At 40.3% G+C, this 25,699-nt stretch overlaps 1 protein-coding gene across 1 annotated transcript; it reads left to right on the plus strand.

Annotated features, from left to right (window-relative positions):
* Positions 1-1,648: 1,648 nt before the first annotated feature.
* LOC149287931 (kelch domain-containing protein 8A-like) lies at positions 1,649-6,437 on the plus strand. Its single transcript, XM_089492283.1, has 5 exons — positions 1,649-2,033; positions 2,725-2,889; positions 3,494-3,709; positions 5,266-5,367; positions 6,244-6,437. The coding sequence occupies exons 1-5, from the start codon at positions 1,649-1,651 to the stop codon at positions 6,435-6,437; spliced, it is 1,062 nt and encodes a 353-aa protein (XP_089348409.1).
* Positions 6,438-25,699: the final 19,262 nt, after the last annotated feature.

Genomic DNA, 25,699 nt, shown 5'->3' on the forward strand with positions numbered 1-25,699 from the left:
CAACCCCCTCCCTTTCTGCCATCTCTATCTATATAACATTTAGATAAGTCTGTAAATTAATTCCGAGAAAAAGAGTAACACCACAGGCTACTAGCAGCAAAAGAACAAAAATGACTCTGAATCACATAGTACATCACATCTTTTGCATTGATTGTAGGCCTTCTTCCAAATAGTCTTCTCCCTGCCAGCAAAAAAAAAAAGGAGTTGTGGTGTGTAATTGGAAAAAAAAAGTATATGTACTTAATGTACTTATACCCTGAAAAATACCATCCAAACTAAGGATTAAGAACCCTCTGTTATGCATACACCAGATCAGTAATCCAGCATTTAAATCTGTGAATAAGAAGCTTGTGAAATTACTTCACTGGGTAAACTTTTTATTCACAAAAAAGGTGTATGATTTAAGAACAATCAAACTCAATCAAAACAGGACCACCATACCCAAAAGTCATTTGGCCACAAAAATCAGGACTGTCCCAAACAGTATGTAAATGACACCACAGGAACTTATACTTTTCGATACCCTCATTTTTTCCCAGTTCCGGTAATGTTTTATACAATAATTGTATATTGCAGTTGCTTTGACTTGCTATTAGGGGCGTAGAACACTGTGAAACACTCGGCAAGCATTTTGACCTCTTAGAAAGGTGGATCATCAGGGAAGAAAAGGCACAGAGTTTTTGGTAGCAATAGGCCGATCTGCCCCTAGTAAAGTGGCCCAGGAGCTGCTGCCACTTTATACCTGTCTCCCTACGACGAATAGGTCATTACAATAATCCCAGGGAGATGCCAGGTATGCCTGTGGTTAGATCAGCCCTGGGAACAGGCATAACACCTACAAGCTATAGGTAATCAAAGTGTTCAAGATCTCCACATGCTTGAAGGTGGATAGATCTGTGTCCATCATTCTGTTAGATCTACCCGTGTTACTGAATCATGGGTATCCATGGGTATCCTTCAACAAGACAGTTGCAGAGGAAATCGTAACCACAAGAGGGCAGTGTTGTTGCACACAGAAATAAAAGCTCAATATTTTGTTATACTTTAGGAATAGTAATTTACAGATTCCAATGGGTGGGAAGCAATATTTACAAATTGCTCACATAACATTATGTAACAGCATATGGGGTGGAAATTAGGGGCCCTTTTCAATGACCCATCTGAAGTGTAGACTTTTGCCGAGAATTAAGATACTATATTAAAATCATACCCATAAGAAAGCAGTTTAAAGCCCAGGGCACAAACCAAAAAATACAACACACCCTAATGAACACATGCGTTTGACGTGCAAATCACAGATGCACGGTTCACATCCTAACCACTAGACATCTAACAGGGTCATTGGAAAGCTTATTAAGCCGGTACAGCAACCAGTGTAAGCACATCTTACTTATGTATAAAAATTTTAAAAAATGTGTCAGACATTGGGATAAAAGTGAAAACATAGGACTGGATAGAAAGCACAGAAGTAACAAGTAAGTAAGCCTGCACCACCTATTTTAAACAAAATCTGCAGTTCAAGTTTTATTTATTTTGTAATTTTATTATGTAAAATGTAAGCTTTTGTTCATGATAGATTGGAAATGTTTGATTAGGCTCCTGTATTTCTTTGGATACATGTTTAACTATATCTATTTTGGTGTTCAAGATGCAGGCTTTCCAGCACCCAGATGCCAAAGACTTTCGCTGGCAGACGCTGGCTCCTTTATCCAGTCCTCGTGTGTATTGCTCTTTGGCTGAAGCCAGTGGGCAGATCTTTGCCATAGGAGGATGCGATGACGCAGGAAACCCTATGAACACATTTGAGGTGTTTTCTCCTGAAGCAAACCAATGGAGTAGCTTGGAGCCCATGCCATCAGCCAGGGCTGGGGTATCTGTGGTGGCACTGGGCAAAAGGATCATGGTTGTTGGAGGAGTGGGAGAAAATCAAACACCCCTAAAAGTGGTGGAGGTCTATAACATTGACGAGGGAAGATGGAAGAAGAAGAGCTCTCTTCGAGAGCCAGCCATGGGAATATCAATCACTGCGAGAGGTAACTGTCCAGAAGAATGATAGTTATCATTGGCTCTAACACTAGAGGGTCAGTGGCTTAGATGTAAAGAAGTTTTACTTTACTGAGGGGGTGGTAAATAAGTGGAACCTCCTCCCAGCAGATGTGAGTGTTAACACAGTAAGGAATTTAACCATGCATGGGATAGCCTTGTGGCTATACTTAATCTAAGACAAGACCAAGGACTCATTGAGGTTTGAGTCCTTACAGCAGGAAAAACGGGAGGACTAGATCGGCTGAATGGTTCTTATCTGCTGTGAAATTGTATGTTTCTATGCAGGATGAATTTCACACATTTACTGACTGAGTTGCTCAGTCAGTAGCAGACTTCGAGTGAAATTCTTCATTTCATTTAAAATAAAAGCAGATCGTGTGTTAGAATAGCCCAAACATTTTAGCAGACAATAATAGACAATGCGTTCCCTTTTTCAATGTCCCAAGAGTTAAACACTTATTTATGACAGATATCCCATATGGGTGTTCACCAATGCAGTCTTTTAATGTATGTCTTTCCTAAAAAGTATTTTCTGTTCCTTTCACATTGGTTATTGTTTTTCTAGTTCCGCACAGAGATATATATAGTCATTGCAAATGTTTGGATGGGTAAATCATTACTGCCATGCCATTTAGTGCTCTGATTATCTCACAGTAACACGTATTATTCCTACTTCAGACTGCAGGGTCTACGCTGCCGGTGGGATGGGTGCAGATCTGCGACCACAATGTTTCCTGCAGCAGTTTGATATGCTGAAAGATATCTGGGTCTACTTTGCGCCAATGCCAACACCTAGATATGGTGCCACTTCCTTCTTGCGTGGAACCAAGATCTATGTACTGGGTAACCACAATAAATTTCCCATCGCCAGGACACATAATGAACCAGGATTTTAAAAGTCTGTACGAGCGACTCTATAGGTCACCAGCAGAGGGCTCGTCTGCCATCAACCAATGAAGTACAGGTGCACTTCATTGGTTGATGGCAGAGGAGGCCCCTGCCGGCGACCAATAGAGTTGCTTGTACGGACATTTAAAATCCTGGCGCCAAAGCAACACGAAGAACGTACACAAATATTCGCCCAAACTGAACACAGGAACGGGCGAATATTCGTGGAACACGAAGATTTTTACCCCCACGAAGAGGAGCACGAACACAAAGAGTTGACTAGCGCCCAAGTATAATAGTCAACATATATCTGATACACTGTGCAAGAACCGGTCACTGTGTTACTAGTTTAATCTATTGCAGCTGTCTCTGTGTCACCACAATTCTGACTAGCTCTCACAGAACCACTAACTGATAGTGATTATTACAGCTTCATAAATCCATACAATTTAATCAAAAAGTGCTTGTGACTTATCAACAGACCTAGAAATTCATGCTCAGGTATTTCTCATGTCTCTAGAAGTAAACAAACTGCTAATTAATGACCCTTTCCTTTCAGGAGGAAGGCAGTCTAAGTATGCTGTTAATGCCTTTGAAGTGTTTGATATCGAGACACGTTCATGGACTAAATTTCCAAGTATCCCTAACAAGAGAGCATACTCTCGATATGTCCTGACAGAGGGGTCTATCTACAGTTTGGGGGGGCTGCGACAGGGAGGCACTTATCGTAGGCCTAAGTTTACGAAGACGGTGGACATATTCGACATGGAACAAGGTGAGCATTGGCATTAAAATAGAAATAAAAATACACATACCTAGTATTCAGTATTATGGCACTTTAATGCTATGTAGACTAGTGATAAATCTATTAACAAACGTCCACCAATGGGGTGCTGGTTTTCATTTGAGAAAAAAGTTACTTGTATTGTAGGGTATATTATGAGCACAGATGCACAGAGTGGGTGTCGGTACATGGGTTGCAAAGAGGCTGGAGTCGAATATGTGGGTTTATAAAGTAGTGTTTACAAATAGACTGGGTGTAATAATCAAAACCTATTCACAAAAAGACAGAGTTGGCATATACACCAAAAATGAACATAAAAATGAACATATAAATGAACACATAAGTTCGACATCATGTAGAGAGAAGTTAAAGACTCATCTGTCATTTTGTTTCTCTCCTTAATGCTCCCTGTCTCTTAAAACTTGTATTTAAAATGTTATTGAAATACTACAATTACCTAGAAACAGAATCCTTTCATTCCTTCAAAGTCCTCGCCTATGTATTACATTACAGCAGTCTGACGGCTTACAGCCACTTCCACGTGCCAACATTTCATGCTCCTGCATATGAAACAGTAAAGCTTTACAGATCTACATTTACACAGTGATGGCCAGTAAGTGTGATTGAATGAGGTGTTCTGCGTGATAGGTGATATGAGAGTTATGAGTGCTTAAAGGTAATTTCACCTTCTGCCATGTCAGAGATGACCAGGCTGAGCAGTGATGACAGGCAGGATTCAGAGGCCCTGCTGAAATGTTTTAAACATGAAAATACAGAAAAATGGTATGTTATTTAAAAAAAAGGAATAAGCATATTTAAGATGTATTCCAAATTAGTACATAATAATATAAATGTCTAGGAATATTGAGAAAAGTGTGTGAGCATGGATGTCTATGTGTAAGTGTTTGTGTGTGAGCATAGATGTATAAGAGGTATGAGATGGAGTGTGCGTTAGCATTAGTGGTGTGTCAGAGAGTGTGTGTGTTAGAATGCCTGTGTACATGTGTGTTAGTAAGTATGGGAAAGTGTGTGTTAGCATGTGTAAATTTGTGTGTGTTTACATATGTATGCCAGTGTGCATGTTGGAGGGGGAGGAGCAAAGATGGCACAGGCAGGTTGTTTGAGGTTAGGATGGCACCGATAGTCTGCTTTGGGACAAAGGTGGCACTCAGAAGCTGTGTGGGGGCAAAGGAGGTACTCACAAGCTGTTTGGGGCAAAGTGGAACCGCTGGATATGTTGCTTGGTGAAGTTGCACTGGGTCCCTGTGGTTTCTAGTTATACCCCTGCTTCCCATTAACATATTGGCACTGTCCTTCAAAAACTGAGACTGTTGGGAGGTATGAGTAAACATTCACAAGCACAAGCTATGGGCAATTTTGATAAATGTATGCTGAAATCTGTGAAGGTGACAGTTCTACTTTTTACATATATTGTGTCAGTGCTGCACAAGAGTGTTGAATTATACTTTAAAACAGTGGTTGACATATACTTATGTATATTGAATCGCATGGCTTATTGTGTACAAATATCTACATATCTCTTACAGGAGGCTGGATGAAGACTGAACGCTCCTGCTTTTTAAAGAAAAGGAGGGCTGACTTTGTTGCAGGATCAATACATGAACGAGTTGTGGTAGCAGGCGGCCTAGGTAAGAACAGAAATGCCATTCTCCCAGGAAAGTAGACCTTAGGTAAACATGTCTATGAGCTGACTTATTACTTCACTAAGTAAACAATGACAAACATGAGAATTTTTACATGGGAGGTGCCCTAAGGGTATCTGTATAAATAATATTAAAAAGTCCACGACGATATACTATATGCTAACCAGTCCTAAAAGAGACACTTAGGGGTTTACTGTAGTTCTCTGCAGAAAGAAGAAAATACCATACACATTTTTTTTTAAATGCACACCAAGAACAGAACAGCCTCTTTATATCCTGTCCTACGGTGCATCTGTGCTTGGGAGCATCTCAAGTTTTATCTCTCTTGTGCCATTATAGAGGAAATATTTGGATCAACAAGGTCAGTTCAGTACCAAAATGTGAAACAAATTTCCCCTGCACAAGGTAACCAACAACCCCAGATGTAAGTGTCTGGCTTCATGGCCTTGTCAGTGGGGGTCACGTTGGTATCCCTCTATGCTAAAGAGAGCAAGAAGGCCCACTTCTGGACTCGGCTTTATGCTTTGGGTGGGCCGAAGGGTGAAATAGTATAAAACCTTGAGATTCTCAAAGAAGAAAATACCTTTTCAAGTTTGCCCTTCAAGATACATAATGCAATTTACCGAATTTTTATTTTCTCTACGTTCGCTTGAGCAGGGCCCTGCTCAACTTTTGTTTCTGTAAATCCAAATTATTATGTGATGCAATACTTGCTATGCAATATGCAAAATCAATAGCTCCTTACAATAACTTATAATATCATAAATACAAACCTATGCAGTTAATTGTTTAAAGTTATTGTGTTCTCTCCCATTTTTCTATCATTATTTTCTTTCCGCTCCTATAATTCTCATCCCTCAGGTAACCAGCCATCAGTACTGGAAACTGCAGAGATCTTCCATCCTGAGAAGAACCGATGGGAGAATATTAGTCCAATGCCCACTCCGCGTTGTGCATGTGCTAGTATTGTTTTGAAGAACAGACTTTATGCTATTGGTGGTGTGAACCAAGGGCCAAGTTCTGCTGTGGAGATGCTGAGTGTGGTAGAGAGCTGATTACGTTTTATGTATTTGAAGAGGACAATGAATGCATCACGATACGGGTGTGTTTGATGCAGTGTATCCACAAGCCATCAAAGCACTAAGAGTGTGTGTGAAACACATTGCTCCCTAGAGGGTAGGTAAGTGCAGAGAGTGCCAAGAAGTTTGGGAAGTGCGCAGAAAATTCTACATAAACACAAGCAAAACCTTATTTTCTAAGAGCAATGCATCCCCAGCGGGCTTTGGGGGCTATTACATAATCAATATAATGCACTCATGTGTCTGTGATACAACAAATAGAACATGTAACATTGTCACAGATAAGTACAGACACTATATATAAAATCAGTGGGGGCGGCATACCTTCTGTTTCTAATATGTCTCTCGCTAGAATCCTTCAAGTCTAGTTTTCTTTGGACATGTCCATATTGGCCTATGTAGATCTATGTATTTTTTAGGAGCCAGCTCATTTTTTTGTAGGAACCATAAAAGAACTAAAGAATGCTATTAAACAGAAAATACATTATTCTGCAGCAGTAATGTTTAGGCATCTATGGATCCTGTGATTTGTCTAGCCCTTATACAATATATGACAGTAACAGGGGTTTGTGTCTGTTTTATTAGTGCCCCTGTACCTGACAATAAAGTAATTTCACATCCCAGAAAACATAATGTGTCTTCCATTTCCTCACACGTGGAACAATGGGCAAGAATGTTAATTAAACAAATTACCATGTTGTGCCTTCCTGGGGTGAAATGTACACACTGGGAAACAGATAAAGGATATGGATTTCCAGTGTTAAATGGAGCAATTACCTGTCGCTATGCACAGGTGTTAATATTTGACTTTGAAATGTAACATGCCATCTAGCAGTTCTGCCAACAATCACAGCCATAAGTTGTGTTATTCAAATAACCGATCTTGTTTTTTTATATAACATTCCACAAATAACCAGCTTCTTTCACCAGGTGAGAAAAATACACACTACATTGGTATAAAAAAAGAGATCTGCACGCAAGGAAACAATCCATGTGAAGGACGGTGTGAAGAAAATTAGTCTACCCCACTCAAAGAGTAACTTGCACTCCTTACTTTAGTTTAGTAGTACTAACGTTTAGGGGTCTTTTACCCCTTTGTCAACTTGTCGTCTCCCTTTTTTGACTCTCCTTGGATATACTGTACATGGGCTGAGGAACGGCAGGTCACTTACAGAACACTGCACCCTACAGACACCCTAATGCTTTGTGGATGAATTTCCATTATCAACAATTTAAGTTTCTAAATATGATTTTGACATACCAATGAACCAAACATTAAATTTAAAAAAAAAAAATTATTCTGTCAAATTGAACATTTTCGTAACTAAATGCAGTATTAGGAACATAATTTCTAGTCCTAAGAATCCTCACCAGAAACAATTATTTAATCATGTAAAATGTTGCCTTATTCATAGTTTTTAGTTAGATCAGTGAGGTTTAATTAAGCCTATTGTTTAGTGTTTAATCTGCAGATGGAGGGCACCATTTATTAAAGCAGCCCAGGAGCAGGAGACCAAGCATTCTAGTGGGGTGCAGCCCATTTAGCTAGATTGCACAAATATTAAACATGAAGATTTAGTAGTCTACCATGCCACTGGCATAGATAGGTGCTGGTAGGGTTAAATCCTGAGCCCTACATTTTGGGCAAAAGTAGATCTGGTGGCGCAACGTGCTAGAGGTTGGCACTAAAACTGAAACACTTATCATTTGCTTTACTATATCCTGCAAAGAAAAAAGGACATGCATGTCCCTTTAAAGTATAATCATTTGAAGTAATTTAAATTTCTGCCTGCAGTTTTCTGTTAAAGAAATTATTATTATTCCAGTTTATTCAGTTTAAAGATGGTTGCTGCCTCCTTTCTCTCTATGTATCGGTTGCTCTCTCGATGCTAATTCTTTTTATGACATTCTCAGGAAATTAGATGGACAGTCAGTATGTGTCAGTGTGATGAGAATGCCTTTGTTACCCTGAAAGGAAAGCAGTGTGTGAAGGGGCAATCTGCATGCTATTAATTGTTAATAATTAATTCTATTGTCTGAATCAAAAAACATTATAGACCAGATCCTTTTGCCTCAAATTAAATAAGGTAATTGTGCATCTTATCTGAGTTGAACCTTCTGAGATCTACATTTTGAAGTAAGGCTTTAACTATCATAAAATCTTTACATTATTAGACATTAACAGAGAGTAATAATATCTATTGATTGCATAAATCTTTTTTTGCCAATAACCCACAGCTTCCAAGTAACAGGCCTATGTGATGGACTTTTCTCCCTCTCTACCGACATGACTATAAATGAAGCAGCCACAAACCTGTGTTGCGTCTATTGATTTATTCTGAACACAGTTAGATAGATACCAACACATTCTCACCATAGAAAAAATATCAAGTAAACACATAATACGTATTATGTGTAGCCTCAACACCATCTCATTTCGCCCACACCAGGTTAAATGCATGCATAGTTTTCTCAGAGCACAGGATGGAACAGTTCATTGGAATTTATTAATCTTAATCTCTTTCGCCCTGTTTTTATCTCGTATTATATGCCTGAAAATAATCAAGTGAACCTCGCCTTACTGTATGATTAAAGATCTTTTTATATAGTTAATATATAGGTAAATAATGCAGACTTGATCTGTAACACAGTAATTCCCTAGTGCCTCTGCAATCTCCCCATCTACCCTTCCCCATTTACCTTTCCCTAACATGTTGACAGGGCCTTATCTATCCACTACCTGCCCTCACCCCAAAAGTACTAGTAAATAAGTAGAGGTTTCTTTACTACAGAGAGGAAGAGAGAACTTATGAGTTTGGCCCCCTGTCAGTTAACAGAAGTTAATGCTTGTTCTCCAGCACCCACAAAGGCAATCATGTCATGACTCGTGAGTTTTTCATCCATGGTACTCTTATGTTTCACACTAGACATGGTCCGATCACAAGAAAATCTCTACATTTTATTGTATATATATTTTTTAAATGTTTTTTTCTGTAAATATCCATTTACTGTGCAGCAAAGCAACAGAAGCTCTGGAACCTAAAAGCTATCCAAGACCTTCACCAAGCTGGAAGCCTCCAGGAGCTCAGTAGGTTCTGGGATCTCAAACAGGCTTTCCTGATCTCCCTGAATAAACACAGGTGGCTCAGACAGTATACTTAACGTATTGGGTGAGAGGGGTGGTAAGGTGGTCCAACAAGATTTTAAAAACCATCAGATATGCCAGTGTAGCACTTTGAAAAAACAGACTTTGGGGTTAAGACATTGCTCAGTGACACGTAATCATAATAGGTTATTTATGTACTTAAAAATCCTGGTAAGATTATCCCTGATGTAATAAATCCTGTTTGGGCACTAAACAAATTAGCCTAATTCAACCTAAAAATCCTGATTGAGGGACATCCTGTTTCAGATATATCGGATTACAGAATGACCCTTGTATTGTCAGTACAGCTTCCAGATTTATTACAACCAATGTTTTAGTATCTAAGGGAACAAAGAAGAATCTTGTCCTCGACTCGCTCCCTGTGTGGTGCAATCGGGCATCTCAAAAAACACATTTCTATTAGACTTACATACATTTTTGAAAACTACTTTATTCAATCATAAATGTTTATGCTATATGCTCTATGCACCCTTCCCACTGTAATGAATGGCAGGATCTTTTGTCGTTATTAAAGAGATAATATTTTTTGTTATAGAAGCTGGATTTAGCTTCTTCATGTGCTATATAAACTGATGCATTGATGGATTATAGATAGTGGAGACTAGGGACTGTTCCGTTCCAAATATTCACCATTAGAGGGCACTATAAATACATTTAATAAAAAGGTTGTTCTTACTATATTTTATTTATATGGTGCCAGCAATTAGCTCTACCTACAGTACATACATTCAAAGTATATGATGTGTCACATTGCTGTTCTAGGACCTTAGCCTTTAGCCCCTTTGCTTCATGCTAGGCAACAGTTTGTCAACACATATATTACACCACATGCATAGTGACGTGGCAGGTAAAAGTGTGAAAGCTAAAATGGATTAGTATTACCTTTAACAGAAAAACAAGTGAATAAATGGCTTCCTGAAGTACAGGTGAATACCGGCCTATGTCTCTTTCTCAGAGTTACTACACTGCATGATATGTTGTATGTTTGTGAATGGATAATGAGCATTTACTATGCCATGATGAAGATTATATGTAGTGACTACATTACCCAAATGACTCTAATATTGGTCCCCATGGAAACCTTGACTTGTTATTATTAAAAGATACACTTAATTAAGTCCACTAAGCTCAAGCAGGTATATATCAACCATGGCATACCTTTAGGAAAACCACCAATCAGGAGTCTTTTATGCGATCACAGCAGTGTGGAATAGGGAGTCAGCTATAGACAGTGTAACCCTGAGATTATGCCCTTTTGCCCTGAGATTGGGGCAGAAACCCTTAGCCAAACCCTAACATTTCCCAGGTATGATAATTAAGTAAGAATGGTGTAAATCAGAGCATCATTGCACTTTTGCCATGGTCACTGAAACACGTTCACTGTTTTGTGGTGAAATTCCCTATTGTGTTGCCATAGAATTATTTCTGGTTGTCTGCAATGCAATAATCCTAATCATTTGGCTTGAATCATGAATGGAGCAGGTGTTCATTGTTTTTGGTATAAACCAAGTATATGAGGGATTTTGTACCGAAACTGCTCCTCTTTATCCTCACCCCAGCCAGATACAAAGGAATGATCTGCTGGGCAAATTCCTCAGGGCAGTGACCCGTGAACTCCTGTGCTGGATTCCAGTACAAGACAAGGCTGGAGAGTCCCCAAAATACCCCCAGCAGGAGAGCAGTTCTGGATAGCAGTCAGTCGGCATTGACACATGTGACTAGACTAAGACAAGGAATTGTTCCAATCCCTTACACTTGTAGCTAGTCAAAAAAAAAAATTCCATTCTTTGAAGCAGGTGAAATTTGAACCATTGTCCCATTTTTTTCTTCTGACTCAAACCGTCTGTGTTAAGATTAAGCAATTAACTTGTAAACTCTCCGGGGCAAACACTTTGCACAGTGTCTGTCGTCTTAAGCAGGTATGGAGGAAAGTGTTTTATTAGTCAAATACTGAGTACATGATTTCTTCAATTATTTAATATAATCAACTGAACTGCAACGTGGCGGACATTTTCTGAAAGCCAGAAAAATGTATTTTCTTTACCAACCTATATGAGACCACAATATCACTTGATATTACTATTTATCCGTTATCTGATTATTTTAACTTTATTTTCATTTTATGAAACAATAAATAATATTAATGTTTATATACGTGTATTGCTAAAAGCTGTTTTAAAAAAATATCTTAATATAAAAAATCTAAATTAAAACTTCCCCTTACAAATGCATGGAGGTATACATCATAAACCCCCTATGCATCCCCAACTGCCTTGTCTTCCAGATGCATTTGGTACAATATCTCTCAAAGATTTGGTCTAACAAGACCTTCCACACATTCATACACCGAAAGTGATCACACTGACTTCAATGGGAATGTTTAAAGCAGTTAAAATTGGCCCCAAATGGGGCAGTGTGTTGGGGTTTTTTTTGCATTCAGGTAAAGAATGGAAAGTAATGTATTTAAAAAATATATTAATATGCATCTTTCATTGGTAGGACGGTATAGGGCATTAGAATATCCCTTTAAACTGCATATCGCTACTAGCCTTATTTTTGTCCTAGAATTACAGCCTGCTGTATGGAACAAATATTATAAAATGTGGAAATTACGGGGTTAATTATACACGTGGCAGGAACCTTGGTTAAACAGTATTCTAGTGAGTTAACATAAAAGAATATAAAATGCATAGTTACAGGTTACTGCATAATATGATTGCAATATTGATGACACAAATGGGCTTCCCTGTATCTGTAAGCAGTATAAACAGCACACACCGCCACTGCCTGGGTCTGTGAAGACAGACACTGAAAGGTGATAGGCACATTAAGCAGGACTGGTTTTCCCCAATATTTTATATTATAATGCCTGGTTTTGTCACCGATATTTTTTTAATCAATAAAGAATAATTGATAGATATGATAGAAAAATAATGAAAAATTTACCTGTCCACAAGTTACAGGTTTGGCTAATAGCATAAAGGCCTCTGTCTGAATCAACTAAACTCCCCTCAGGAACAGGGGGAACATGCGCTACAGAAGCCACTGCAGCTTCTCCAATCCGCCCTACAACAGTACATTTTTTGCACTAAAATAAACTATGAATTAACTTGTAGTATGGTAAGTGAGCAATGAGCATTAATCTCAGCCCCTGCTTAGCTAACTTTCACTGTCTCACACTCCAACACTCATCAGTTGTAACGTCCACTCCGAATGAAGGCCCATCCAGGCTGTTCAGGCAGTATCCAATTTCTCAAGGTTTTCCTTCTTGCTGTGTTCCTGGCCTTGTATACTGAGCTAATGCTTTGCTGCATCTGATCTGTTTCCTGTGTATGACCTTGGCTACGTTCTTGATAATGAATTGTGTACAGACCCCGGCGTGTCCCAGACTTACCTACCTTCCAAGCAGTGTGCCCTGCCTGAGGGCTTCCAAGCCGTGTGCCCTGCCTGAGGGCTTCCAAGCTGTGTGCCCTGCCTCAGGGCTTCCAAGCCATGCGCCCTGCTTGAGGGCTTCCAAGCCGTGGGCCCTGTCCTAACTTACAGTTCCCCTGTCCTCACTACAGTTCCCCTGTCCTCGCTACAGTTCTTTTACCTGAGTGCTCCTGCTGTGTGCCCTGCCAGAGGGCTTCCACACGTGCTCCTGTGTGCTTACAGCTGTGCTCCTACCTCTTGCCTTGACGGTGGCCTTCCAGTTTCCTGCCTGTACTGAGCTTGTAATGGCGCCAAAGTGGCTTTTAACGGCGGCTACACATGGCAACTAATCCAAACAAACTTTTGTCACTTTTGCAGTTCTATTTGCTCAGTTTGTAGGAGATCGCCCTTTTTTTCGTTGATTTGTAAGAAACATACAAATAAAAATAAAGTTCATACAAAAACTAATGCACAAGTATTTTCCTTCTGTATCAGACAAAAGTATTCGGATGTGTGACCATTACACAAACAGGGACTTTTATGATATCGCATTTTTAATACATAGACAATGTGTAGTTGCAGCTATAACAGCTTCCACTCTTCTGGGAAGGCTTCCCACAAGATTTTGGAGTGTTTCTGTGGGAATCTTTGCCCCTTCTTCCAGTAGAGCATTTGTGAGGTCAGGCACTCATGTTGGACGAGAAGGCCTGGCTAGCAATCTCCGTTCCAGTTCAACTCAAAGAGGTTTGGGGGTTGAGGTCAGGGCTATGTGCGGGCCAGTCAAGTTCTTCCACACCAAACTCAATATGTCTTTATGAACTTTGCTTTGTGCACTGGGGGACAGTCATGCTGGAATAGAAAACTGCAAAGCATAGCATTGTGCAAAATGTCTTGATATGTCCCTTTAATACTTTTGTCCATGTGTTGGATGTTGGTGTTAATTTTGTATTCTCCCTCACTGATTTACAGAGGTATCTTGCTACCACCACTTTTACTTGACATCCAAGCATCAGCCACTTGTTAGCATCCAGTGGCAAGAAAAAGTGAACCCTCTGGAATTACCAGCATTTATGTATATATTTGTTTAAAAATATGATATGATCTCATTTCAAGTTACAATAACAAAAAAAACCAATCTGATTTAAATTAATAACACACAAATTATTTTATTGTTTGTATCCATATCGAATACATCATTCAAACATCGACAATGTGGGTTGGAAAATATAAGTGAACTCCTAGGCTAATCACTTTTTTAGCCACTTTGAAATAAAAATTTAATTTTGAGTTTGCTATTCTCAAGAAACATCTGCTGATTAGAACCAAAGAAGAAGTCTCAGACCTACAATGATGAAATGTTGATTTGGATAAAGCTGGAAAGGGTTACAAAGTAATCTCAAAGAGTTTACGCATTCACCAGTCCACAATTTAGTACATTGGCTATTCTCACTACAAGTGAAAAAGCTGTTCTCTCTAACAGCTGGGAGAGCAGCTCATCCAATGTGCGGGGGAATCCGAAAGGAAGGAAAGCCCAGGCAGGTTGTGGTGGTAGGGGATTCATTAATCAGGAAAACAGACAGGGTAATCTGTAGCTCTGATCGCAGCAACCGAATGGTTTGCTGTCTCCCGGGTGCCCGGGTTCGGCATGTTGCGGACAGAGTGGATAGATTATTGGGAGGGGCTGGTGAGGATCCAGCTGTCTTGGTGCACATTGGCACCAATGACATAGTAAGAGGAAGATGGAGTGTACTAAAAGGTAATTTTAGGGACTTAGGTAGTAAGATTAAGAAAAGGACCTCCAAGGTAGTATTCTCAGAGATACTACCTGTGCCATGCGCTACACCAGAAAGGCAGTGGGAGATTAGGCAGCTAAATGCATGGCTGAAGTCTTGGTGTAAGAAGGAGGGCACTGGGCTGATTTTGCTTTGGGGTACAATCTCTATAGTCATGATGGATTGCACCTAAATGCAAGAGGGTCCAATGTGCTTGGGGAGAGAATGGCTAGACGGTTGGAGGAGATTTTAAACTAGGAATGGGGGGGAGGGAATAAATACCGGGCTACACAGTCAGTGGCGTCGGCAGGGGGGGGCCAGATGGGGCCATGGCCCCCCCTACATCATGCTGTGCCCCCCGGTGTGCCCCCCCAATTGAAACGCCGTCTTTTTTTTTTTTTTTTAATAGACCCGGAGGAGAGACTGAGAGGCGCCGAGCGGTTGCTGAGGAATAAGTTCTCAGCAACCGTTCGGCGCCTCTCACTCTTCTCCGCGACCGCGAGGCCTCTTCCTGGTTCGCAGTGCCGGCATTTCAAGCCGAGCGCCGGTATATGTCGTCATATCCGGCGCCCAGCAGTGAAGCCGGCAGAACCAGGGATACAGAGACCTCGCGATCTCACCGCTGGACAAGCCCAAGGTAAGTGAACTTCAAAGGGGGGGGTTAGAAAGTTAGGAGGGGGTTAGAGAGAAGAGGTAGATAGGAAGTGAGAAGGGGTAGATAAGGATAGATTGGGAGAGAGAGGGGGTAGATTGGGAGGGAGATGGGGGTGGATGGGATACATTGGGAGGGAGAGGGGATAGTTAGGATTGATTGGGAGGAAGAGGGGGTAGATAGGATAGATTGGGAGGGAGAGGGGGGTACATAGGATAGATTGGGAGGGAGAGGGGGGTACATAGGATAGATTGGGAGGCAGATGTGGTAGATAGAGAGGCAGATGTGGTAGATAGGGAGGGAGATGTGGTAGATAGGATAGATTGGGAGGGAGATGTGGTAGATAGGATAGATTGGGAGGGAGAGGGGGTAGATAGGATAGATTGGGAGGGAGAGGGGGTAGATAGGATAGATTGGGAGGGAGAGGTCTTTATGGGACAAAAACGGCGTACGTTCAGCTGTTTGGGGACAAAGTTGACATAATGTGTAACTTAGGTGCTGGTCAGGTTCTATATGGGCAGTGTGGACACCAGGGCTGGCTTTGGGGTGTGTGACCAGTGATCTATGCCTGTAATTTAGGGGGGTTTATCTATACCTTTAATGCAGAGTTTATATGTAATTTCCAATTGATTTATATCTGCAAAGCTGGGTTTTGTGTCATTCTGTTCATCTGTATCGGCTATATTTCCATACATTATTAATGTTTACCTGCAAATATAGGATTTGTATGTCTTATTCAGTTGATCAATACCTGGAGTGCTGTTTCCATGTGTTGATTATTTGATCTAAACCTTCAGTGCTGAGTGTACATGTGATTTCCAGTTGATATATACCTGCAATGCTGGGTTTGTGTGTTCTGTTGGTTTATACCTGCAATGCTATGTTTCCATACATTATTTATGTATACCTGCAAATACAAGTTTTTTTTTAATCTCATTCAGTTGCATGTGCTGTTTCCATGTGTTGTTTATTTGATCTATACCTGAACTACAGGGTGTAAGTAAAAGAGCGCTATGGTTTAGTGAATGAGGGGACTCTGGGGATGATTACAGGGGAGAGGACCTCTCAATGTCACGGTGCAGTCAGAAGGAGGGAACACTGCACTGACTCTCACTGTCTTCCCCTGATCTGCAGTCAGTGTGGCAAATATATTGGCAGCAGGGTCTAATATTAATATATATTGGCTGCAGGGGCTAATATTAATATATATCGGACGCTGGGACTAATGTTTATATATATCAGCAGCAGGGGCTAATATTAATATATATTGTCTGCAGGGCCTATTATCAATAAATATTGGCTGCAGGGTCTAATATTTATATATATTGGCTGCAGGGACTAATACTATATATCGGCAGTAGGGGCTAATATTAATATATGTTGGCAGCAGGGTATAATTTCTATGTATATCGGCAGCAGGGTATAATATAAGTATGTATCCGCAGCAGGGGCTAATATTAATATATATCCGCAGCAGGGGTTAATATTAATATATATCGGAAGCAGGGTCTAATATTTATATATATTGTCAGCAGGGGATAATATTAAAGCATGAAAAATAACTGTCACTTTAGCTGTTATTTTGAAATCATATTTTAATCACAGTCTTAACTTCAAAGAGATAAGTGCATATTATGTAGTTAAAAATGCACGTCTAACGTGTGTGTATATATATATATATATATAGTGTATATGTACCGTTTTATAATTGGCCCCCCTACTTTGGTCCCTGGCCCCCCATGTGCCCCCCTAAATATGAAACCTGGAGACGCCACAGTAGACAGTATAGAAAGGGAAGGCGATTTACTTAGTAACCAGGTGGGTGGATCTGGGGGCTTGGTCTATACAGATAATAGGGAGAAGCATATATTTTGCCCCCCAAAGCAAGGACAGAAAGCGATTGTAGCATCGGTGTTAAATGACAAGCTAAAGGTCATGTCTACAAATGCTCGCAGTTTAGGGAATAAGATCCATGAACTTGTAACAGTTGTGGCAACTGAGAATGTTGATATAGTGGCTGTTACTGAGACATGGTATAATGAGAAAAATTACTGGGACATATCAATACCGGGGTACTCTTTATATAGAAAAGACAGAAAGGGCAAGAAAGGGGGAGGGGTGGCCCTATATGTGAAAAATAACATAAAATCTAACTTAATACAAGTTGGTGAGGAGAACTTAGAGTCGGTTTGGGTTACAGTACAATTTGGCAAAAGTAAAGTAACTCGCATAGGTGTGATTTATAGACCCCCAGGACAAGTAGAAGAACTAGATAATCTACTAGTGGAGGAAATAGCTAGAATGACAGTGAAAGGGGATGTTATAATCATGGGTGACTTTAATCTCCCTGATGTAAACTGGAAAACGAAAGTAGCTGGTTGTACCAGGAGTGCGGATATTCTAAACTCCTTACTGGGATTATCTTTAAAACAGGTAGTTGAGGAACCAACTCGTAAGGAGGCCATATTGGATTTAGTGTTCACAAATGGAGATTTGTTAACAGATATTTCTGTAGGTGAAAGTTTGGGATCTAGTGATCATCAGTCTGTGTGGTTTAATATACGAACAGTGACTGAGTCACACCACACAAAAACAAAAGTTTTAGATTTTAGAAAAGCTGACTTTTCTAAAATGAGAAAATGTATAGAGGAGTCATTATCAGACTGGCACAATTTAAATGGCGTTCAGGAGAAATGGGATTTTGTAAAAGCTGTTTTATTGAAGATATAATTGTAATTGAAGAAAATTGTATTAGGCTGGTCAGTAAGAGTAAAAAATTAAGGAAACCGCTGTGGTACTCTGCAGAAGTGGACAAAATCGTGAAAGACAAGAAGTTAGCCTTTAGTAGATACAAAAATACCCAAAGTGAGGAAGATAGACAGATCTATAAAATTAGGCAGAAAGAGGCAAAGAAAGTTATAAGATCTGCCAAATCACATGCAGAAGAACGAATTGCCCTCTCAGTAAAAAATGGAGATAAAACATTTTTTAGATGTATAAATGAGAAAAGGAAAGTTAAACAAGGATTAGTTAGACTAAAAACAAAAGGAATATATGTAGAAGAGGATAAAGGTTTAGCTGACTGCCTCAATGAATATTTCTGTTCAGTTTTTACAGATGAAAATGATGGAATGTGAGTTTATCGAGGCGGAGGTTCTACTTCAGTTGTCTAAGGTAAAGACAAATAAGTCGATGGGGCCTGATGGGATACACCCCAAGTTATTAAAAGAGCTTCGGGGTGTACAAGCAAAACCGTTAACTCATATATTTAACGAATCATTGGTAACAGGAGTCGTCCCAGGGGACTGGAAAGTAGCGAATGTTGTACCCATTCACAAAAAAGGCAGTAGGGAGGAGTCGGGCAACTACAGGCCAGTTAGTCTTACATCTGTAGTGGGGAAATTAATGGAAACAATGTTAAAGGAAAGGATTGTTGAACATCTGAAGTCACATGGGTTTCAAGATCAAAAACAACATGGGTTTTCCTCAGGAAGATCTTGCCAAACAAATCTTATAGATTTTTTTGATTGGGTGACTTAAGTAATTGATCAAGGTGGTGCAGAAGACATTGCGTATCTGGATTTCAGTAAGGCCTTTGACACTGTCCCACATAGAAGATTTATAAATAAACTGCAATCTCTGGGTTTAGATCCCAATGTTGTTGAATGGATTAGGGAGTGGCTGAGTGACAGACAACAGAGGGTTGTAGTGAATGGCGTATATTCAGAACAAGGTCTTGTTACCAGTGGGATACCTCAGGGATCTGTACTTGGACCCGTTCTCTTTAATATTTTTATTAGTGATATTGCAGATGGTCTTGATGGAAAGGTATGTTTATTTGCTGACGACACAAAAATTTGCAACAGGGTTGATGTTCCTGGAGGAAGAAGCAAAATGGCAAACGATCTAGGAAAACTGGAAAAATGGTCAGAGCTGTGGCAATTGGCATTTAATGTAGATAAATGCAAAGTAATGCACCTGGGGCATAAAAACCCAAGGGCAGAGTATAGAATATTTGGTACTGTCCTAACCTCAACGTGTGAGGAAAGGGATTTAGGGGTAATTATTTCTGAGGATTTAAAGGTAGGCAGACAATGCAGTAGAACAGCAGGTAATGCTAGCAGAATGCTTGGTTGTATAGCGAGAGGTATTAGCAGTAGAAAGAGGGAAGTGCTCATGCCGTTGTACAGATCACTGGTGAGACCTCACTTGGAGTATTGTGTACAGTACTGGAGACCCTATCTCCAGAAGGATATAGATATGTTGGAGAAAGTGCAGAGAAGGGCTAGTAAAATGGTTTATGGATTACAAGATAAACCTTACCAGGACAGGTTAAAGGATCTTAACCTATACAGCCTGGAAAAAAGACGGGACAGGGGGGATATGATAGAAACATTTAAATACTTAAAGGGAATCAACAAGGTAAAGGAAGAGAGTTTATTTAAAAGGAGAAATACTACCACAACAAGAGGACACAAGCATAAACTAGAGGGGCAAAGGTTTAATGGTAACATCAGAAAATATTACTTTACGGAAAGGGTAGTGGACGCATGGAATAGCCTCCCAGCAGAAGTGGTAGATGTTAATACAGTAAAGTCATTTAAGCAAGCATGGGATAGGCATAAGGCCAAGCTAGATATAGGATAAGGGCAAGTACTAAAGGAAAGTACTCAGAGGTTGGGCAGACTGGATGGGCCTACTGGTTCTTATCTGCCGTCACTTTCTATGTTTCTATGTTTCTAAGTGGGCACCCAGCCAAGATGACTTGAATGCTCAGTGTGGTTATAAAGATCTCTAGCGTAACAACTAGAGGATTAAAGAAATCATTGGAACGGGTCAACATATCAGTTCACGTGGCTAGCATATTCAAAACCTTCAACAGGCATGTAGTCCATAGTAGGACACCACAAAGGCAGCCACTGCTCTCCAATTTAACATCTCTGTTTGCCTAATCTTTGCCAAAGGGCACCTTGACACTCCACAACGTTACTGTTTTTGTGGACTGATGAAAATAAGGTTGAATTGTTTGGGAAGAACATGCAGGACTACGTATGGCATAAAAAAGAAGCATCATGATTTAGGGCTGCTTTACAGCCCCAGGGCCTGGTCAACTTGTCATCATTGATGGGACAATGAATTCCCAAGTTTATCAAAGTATCATACATGAAGCTCAGTACAAGTTGTGTAATGTAGAAGTATAATGACTCAAAATCAAAGTACAGAATCGTTTTAAAAAAGAAAAGCCACCTAATGAGCCCAGAACTTAACTTATTAGAGATGTTGTGGCACCAAGAGAGCCATTCACATCAGCTATTCTAGGAATAGGACTGAGTTTAAGCAGTTCTGTAAGGAAGAATGGTCCACAATCCTTCTTGAAAGTTGTACAGATCTGATCTGCAGCTACTGGAAATATTTATTTGAGGTTACTGCTGCCAAAAGAGGTTGAAATAGTTATTAAATGCAAGATTTAACGTACTTTTTTCAACCAGCACTGTGCGGCACCGGTGCGGGGAACTCTGATCTCTGACAGTCGGGGAAGGTATCCGTGACGGACGCAGACAACCCCCGCTGCTAGCCACACCTCCTTCCGGCTGCAGCGGACGTTGTCTACGCGGATCGCGTAGACGTCAACCTGCTGCCCCGGCAATACAGCAGGAAGCACCGGTGTGTGTGTGTGTGTGGGAGACAGGAGGATCCAGGTCCCCTGCAGCGGTGCGGGGGATCTGGATCTTAGTCTCATAATCAGACCTCTATTTGAGGTCTGATTAGAAGATGACCCCGATTAGAAGACGAGGGGTATTTTTCAGAGCATTTGCTCTGAAAAAACCTCGTCTTATAATCGAGCAAATACGGTATATTGGCCATCTGGCACACTGGGCAAATCCCTGATGGGGAGAGTGGCTAATAGAGCCACATACTTACTGCTACTCCAAAGGCATCATGCCCTGCATTTACTTCATTTAGCAGCTGCTGGCCTTAAGGCTTGAGGGCCTCTTATCCCCAGTACTGCCCTGGGTAGGTCTACTATATTAGAGACAAACTATACTTTTATATCATGGCATAAATCTAGCTTGAAAAGAACAAATGTTGTGTAACCATAAAAAGTTCATCCAGATCTGAAAATGGTAACATATAATAATACAAGTGCATGATATATAAGCAGTGCTAATTACAAATCTGGAAAAGTATAGTAAATTAATCCTCTAAAGGTTTTTAGTCTGAACCTAATTTGAGTCAGCAGGATACTACGACATGATGTAAATATAAGAGGTGTGTAGAGTGATTTTTTAAATTTGGTGCTTTCATGATAATTCATGAAAAATCAGGGTTTGGATATTTAACACAACAGCAATCGGGGCGCATGTGTATATAGGGAAAAAAGAAAAATGTATATGATAGTGTGATACCGTTTTATAAAATGAAAAATGTGAAAAATGTGCATATTTTTCACATTTTTCATTTTATAAAACGGTATCACAATTTTTTAAATCGTTACACAAGGGTTCCTCCTGAACCCTTTTAAACCCATTAACCAATGCTCACTGATATTGTCACATATCATATATATATTATTTCCACCAACCTATATTATCCCACACACGAATAATTCCCTTACATACCGCCTCCCCGAGACCCAAACAAAACAAACGCCGTAATATTCATGGTTTTAACCTTTATTTTGTTCCCGGGATACGTGATCCCTCATTTCACATAGAAATCACACACCCGATACATTATACGGGTTGGAAGGAATGAAGTACGAGGGACAACACGGAAACGAGATACACCGCACGCACGCACGCACACATACACGCGGCAGAATGAATACGCGATGACGTAACGGGAGCAGACACACAAGCAGACGGAACGAAAGAAACGCAGACGACGCATCCGGGGGAGCATAAAAGAATGAACACCATCCATTTGGTCATTATTATACCTCCTGAGGAAGCCTTTTTACCTGGCGAAACGCGTTGAGGATTGTTTTTTACTTTGAGGATTTTTTTACTTTGGACTTCATTTCGTCTTTCATATTGTTTTATTCTATTTACATTTTTTATATTATTTACATTACTTTTTATCCCGTTCGGACAACTTTGTATACACCTGTATGGTGTAGTTGCCGACCAGGGTTTAGTAAGGGCTTGGTCCCAGATTAAATTATTTATTTATTTATTCTACCTGGTATCTTTTGATCTATTTATGGCACACAATATCAGTTCATAAATTACTGAACATACACTATTTATATATAGCACTTGCACTTTATCAACACCCACACTGGATCTTTGAAGAAATCTTCTCGTGGAATCCAAACAAAGCCTCCCCAGGAACTTCATCAAGAGACCGGCTCCACTCCAGGACAACAAACCAGACGAGCTTGATATCTTCCAACTAAATGTGAGTGCATTACCTTATAGCGCACATACAAATTATAAAGGTATCACCCTATCAGATATCTCTTGTCTTACATACACGTGGAGCCAAGAAATCAACACATATACCGAGGAGTGGTTTTGATACACGCGCCAAAGATCCATTCACATTGTGAGTGTATTTATTGAAGCGTTGTGCCGGAGTTACATTTGTTACTGTATTACACTATTTTTTCTTTTTCCTTTTTTATCATTTTTTATATGAGTTATTCTGGATCATGGGTTTGCAAGCGCCCCTAGACAGAAGTCAAATTTGTGTTCCTTTTTTCTACATTCCGTGGAGAGTGTATATAGGGCTGCAGCTAAAAACCCGATCTCAAGAAAGGAAAGTAATTCTTTTTCTTTCTTTCTTTATTCTCACTTTTTGACACTTGGTTTCACATTTCTCACGTTCTACAAAATTGTTTTAATTCAGCCACATATTTTCCAAGTATAAACTGACTTTTTAAGGTCATTCTTCAGAATTTCAATTGTTCCGCCCAGGGGAAGCTGGAACGGAGGAGGGTCATGTGACGTACATTCACAGAACTCCACTGGATTTCTGCTTCCCCTGGGTGGAACAAGAGACTTTGCTCCCACACATTGTAAGCCGGTAAAATGCAGGGTACCTGTGGAAGAGATTGTGGTTGCTGCAGGCTTTTGCCTCGCATTAGGGCGGCCCTTGCTGTTGTGCGGCCTCATTGGCCACTTCAGTGCGCGGCCACATGGCCATTTAGTTTTTATTTAGGGCGGCCTGCGGGGCAATTGTCCCCCGCCCCAGCCTGCCCCGATTGTTTTAGATCAGCCAAATTGGAGGTTTTTAAACACAAACTGTCTTTTAAAGGTCATGCCACATCATCTCAATCAGATTCAATTATTTACATCGACTAGGCCACTCCAACACCTTCATTTTGTTCTTTTGAGCCACTCAGAGGTGGACTTGCTTGAGTGCTCCAGATCATTGTCCTGCTGCATAACTCAACTGCACTGGAGCTGATGGCTGGATATTCTCCTTCAGGACTTCAGGAATTCAGGATTCCATCAACTATGCCATGTCACCCAGGTCATAAAGCAGCAAAGCAGCCCCAGACCATCACACTACCACCATGTTTTACTGTTATGATGTTCTTATTGTGGAATGCTGTGTTAGCTTTATACCAGATGTAACGGGACCCATGTCCTCCAAAAGAGTTCCACTTGTGGCTCCTTAGTCCACAGAATATCATCCCAAAAGTCTTGGGGTTGGTCAAGATGTTTTTATAGCAAATGTGAGACAAGCCTTTGTGTTCTTTTTTGGTCAACAGTGGTTTTTGCCTTGTAGCTCTTCCATAGATGTATTTTTCTTATTGTGGAAGCGTGAACACCAACCTTCACTGAAGCAAGTGAGGTCTGCACTTCTTTACATGTTAGAAACCGCTTTGTAACCCTTTAAAGACAGATGTCAAATAAATGCCTTGTTGTGTCTAATTGAATTGTACTGGGGTATATATAGACAAGGTACACTGAGTGTACCCTATTGCCCTAACCCCAGCAGACAACATTCTTTACTGTGTAGTGAATTGCTCCCAACATGCAATCTCTGGTAAAGCTAATAGTGTATGATAAAAACACTCACTTGTGTTATAACAAAGTACCAATAGTAAAAGACTCTACTAAGAAGTATTATAATCATAATTGTATTGGCGCAAACATACTTTATGGCTTTTTAAATAAACAAGATATAAACGTGTGATGTGTATTTAACCAAATACTAGTTGGCGATCACACCGTAATTGCTCGATTTGCCTGTGCCACAAGAATACATTAGTTTTAGCTTTGCAACAAAAATGTGAGATTTAGACAAAGTAGAAGACTGGGCACTTAAACTACCAGTGTTTAAACATAGAAAAGTGAAAAATGATGTGCTTTTTTTCCAGCTGCTATCATGAGGTGTGGTGTCCAGTTTGCCACAAGCATTAATGAATTGGCCAACTTGTCCTTAAAAAAATATCCGTTTCCCCAGGTAGAGTTTTTAGCAGAAAGTGATAGCTTTTATTAGAACCAACACGCAAGAAGATGTAAAGGCCTAATTTTCAGATGCTCCTGTTTACTAAAGATTTTCCCTGCGGTAGGTGGATCATATAAACCGTGCTAATATGTTATATGTCCGCCATGCTGAAGGGCTGCACTTTACATGTGCTGGCTAGCAATATGTGAAATGCATGGGTGGCCCTTGAAATAGAAACAAGGTGGTCGCCCATTTTATAATACAATGCTTATGTGTAACAATAAATAGCCATAGGTGAAATATTTCTCACACTCCTGATATATAGACTCCCTTTCCCAACATGTAGATTGAACCTAATTATCAATATCCTGATACACAGGGTGACATTCTATTCATGCAAATAACAGAATACACACTACATATGGCATGCACCCATTGTCTGGCTTTCTCCCACTCCATTGTGTATAACATGCCCTGCTTTTCATTTCTCCTCATACCGTCTGGGGAACTTCCCCTCCAGTTCTCACCTGCTAGTCTTCCCGTAAAAGGCGGGACATTTAACAGCTCGCTGACCTGGCAGCCAATCAGCGAACCGAAAGGAAGTAAAGCAGGGAATGTAGGAGTGAGTAGCAGCCAATCATTCGTGAGGCAGGCGTGGCGGAGGCGAGATGTAGGAACCGGTACAATGTTGCCTGTCACTTTTGGAAGCAGTCGTAAGCGAAACACAAGGTGGTACTGATTTTGCTGTGCGTGCAGGTGAAAAGTACTGAGCAAACACGCAAACAGCACTGTACGTACACAACAGCATATCGTGCTCGGCACTGTGCTTCTGGAA

This window comes from Sceloporus occidentalis, unplaced genomic scaffold (assembly GCF_023333645.1).
Source record: "Sceloporus occidentalis isolate IW3139 unplaced genomic scaffold, rSceOcc1.0.p SCAF_55, whole genome shotgun sequence".
NCBI lineage: Eukaryota > Metazoa > Chordata > Lepidosauria > Squamata > Phrynosomatidae > Sceloporus > Sceloporus occidentalis.

What these genes read in the sequence shown, in the direction of transcription:
- LOC149287931 (XM_089492283.1), top strand. Translation starts at nt 1,649, where the DNA reads ATGCAGGCTTTCCAGCACCCAGATGCCAAAGACTTTCGCTGGCAGACG. An exon ending in AATATCAATCACTGCGAGAG is followed by an intron (nt 2,034 to 2,724) that starts GTAACTGTCCAG and finishes TTCCTACTTCAG; the next exon opens with ACTGCAGGGTCTACGCTGCC. An exon ending in CATATTCGACATGGAACAAG is followed by an intron (nt 3,710 to 5,265) that starts GTGAGCATTGGC and finishes TATCTCTTACAG; the next exon opens with GAGGCTGGATGAAGACTGAA.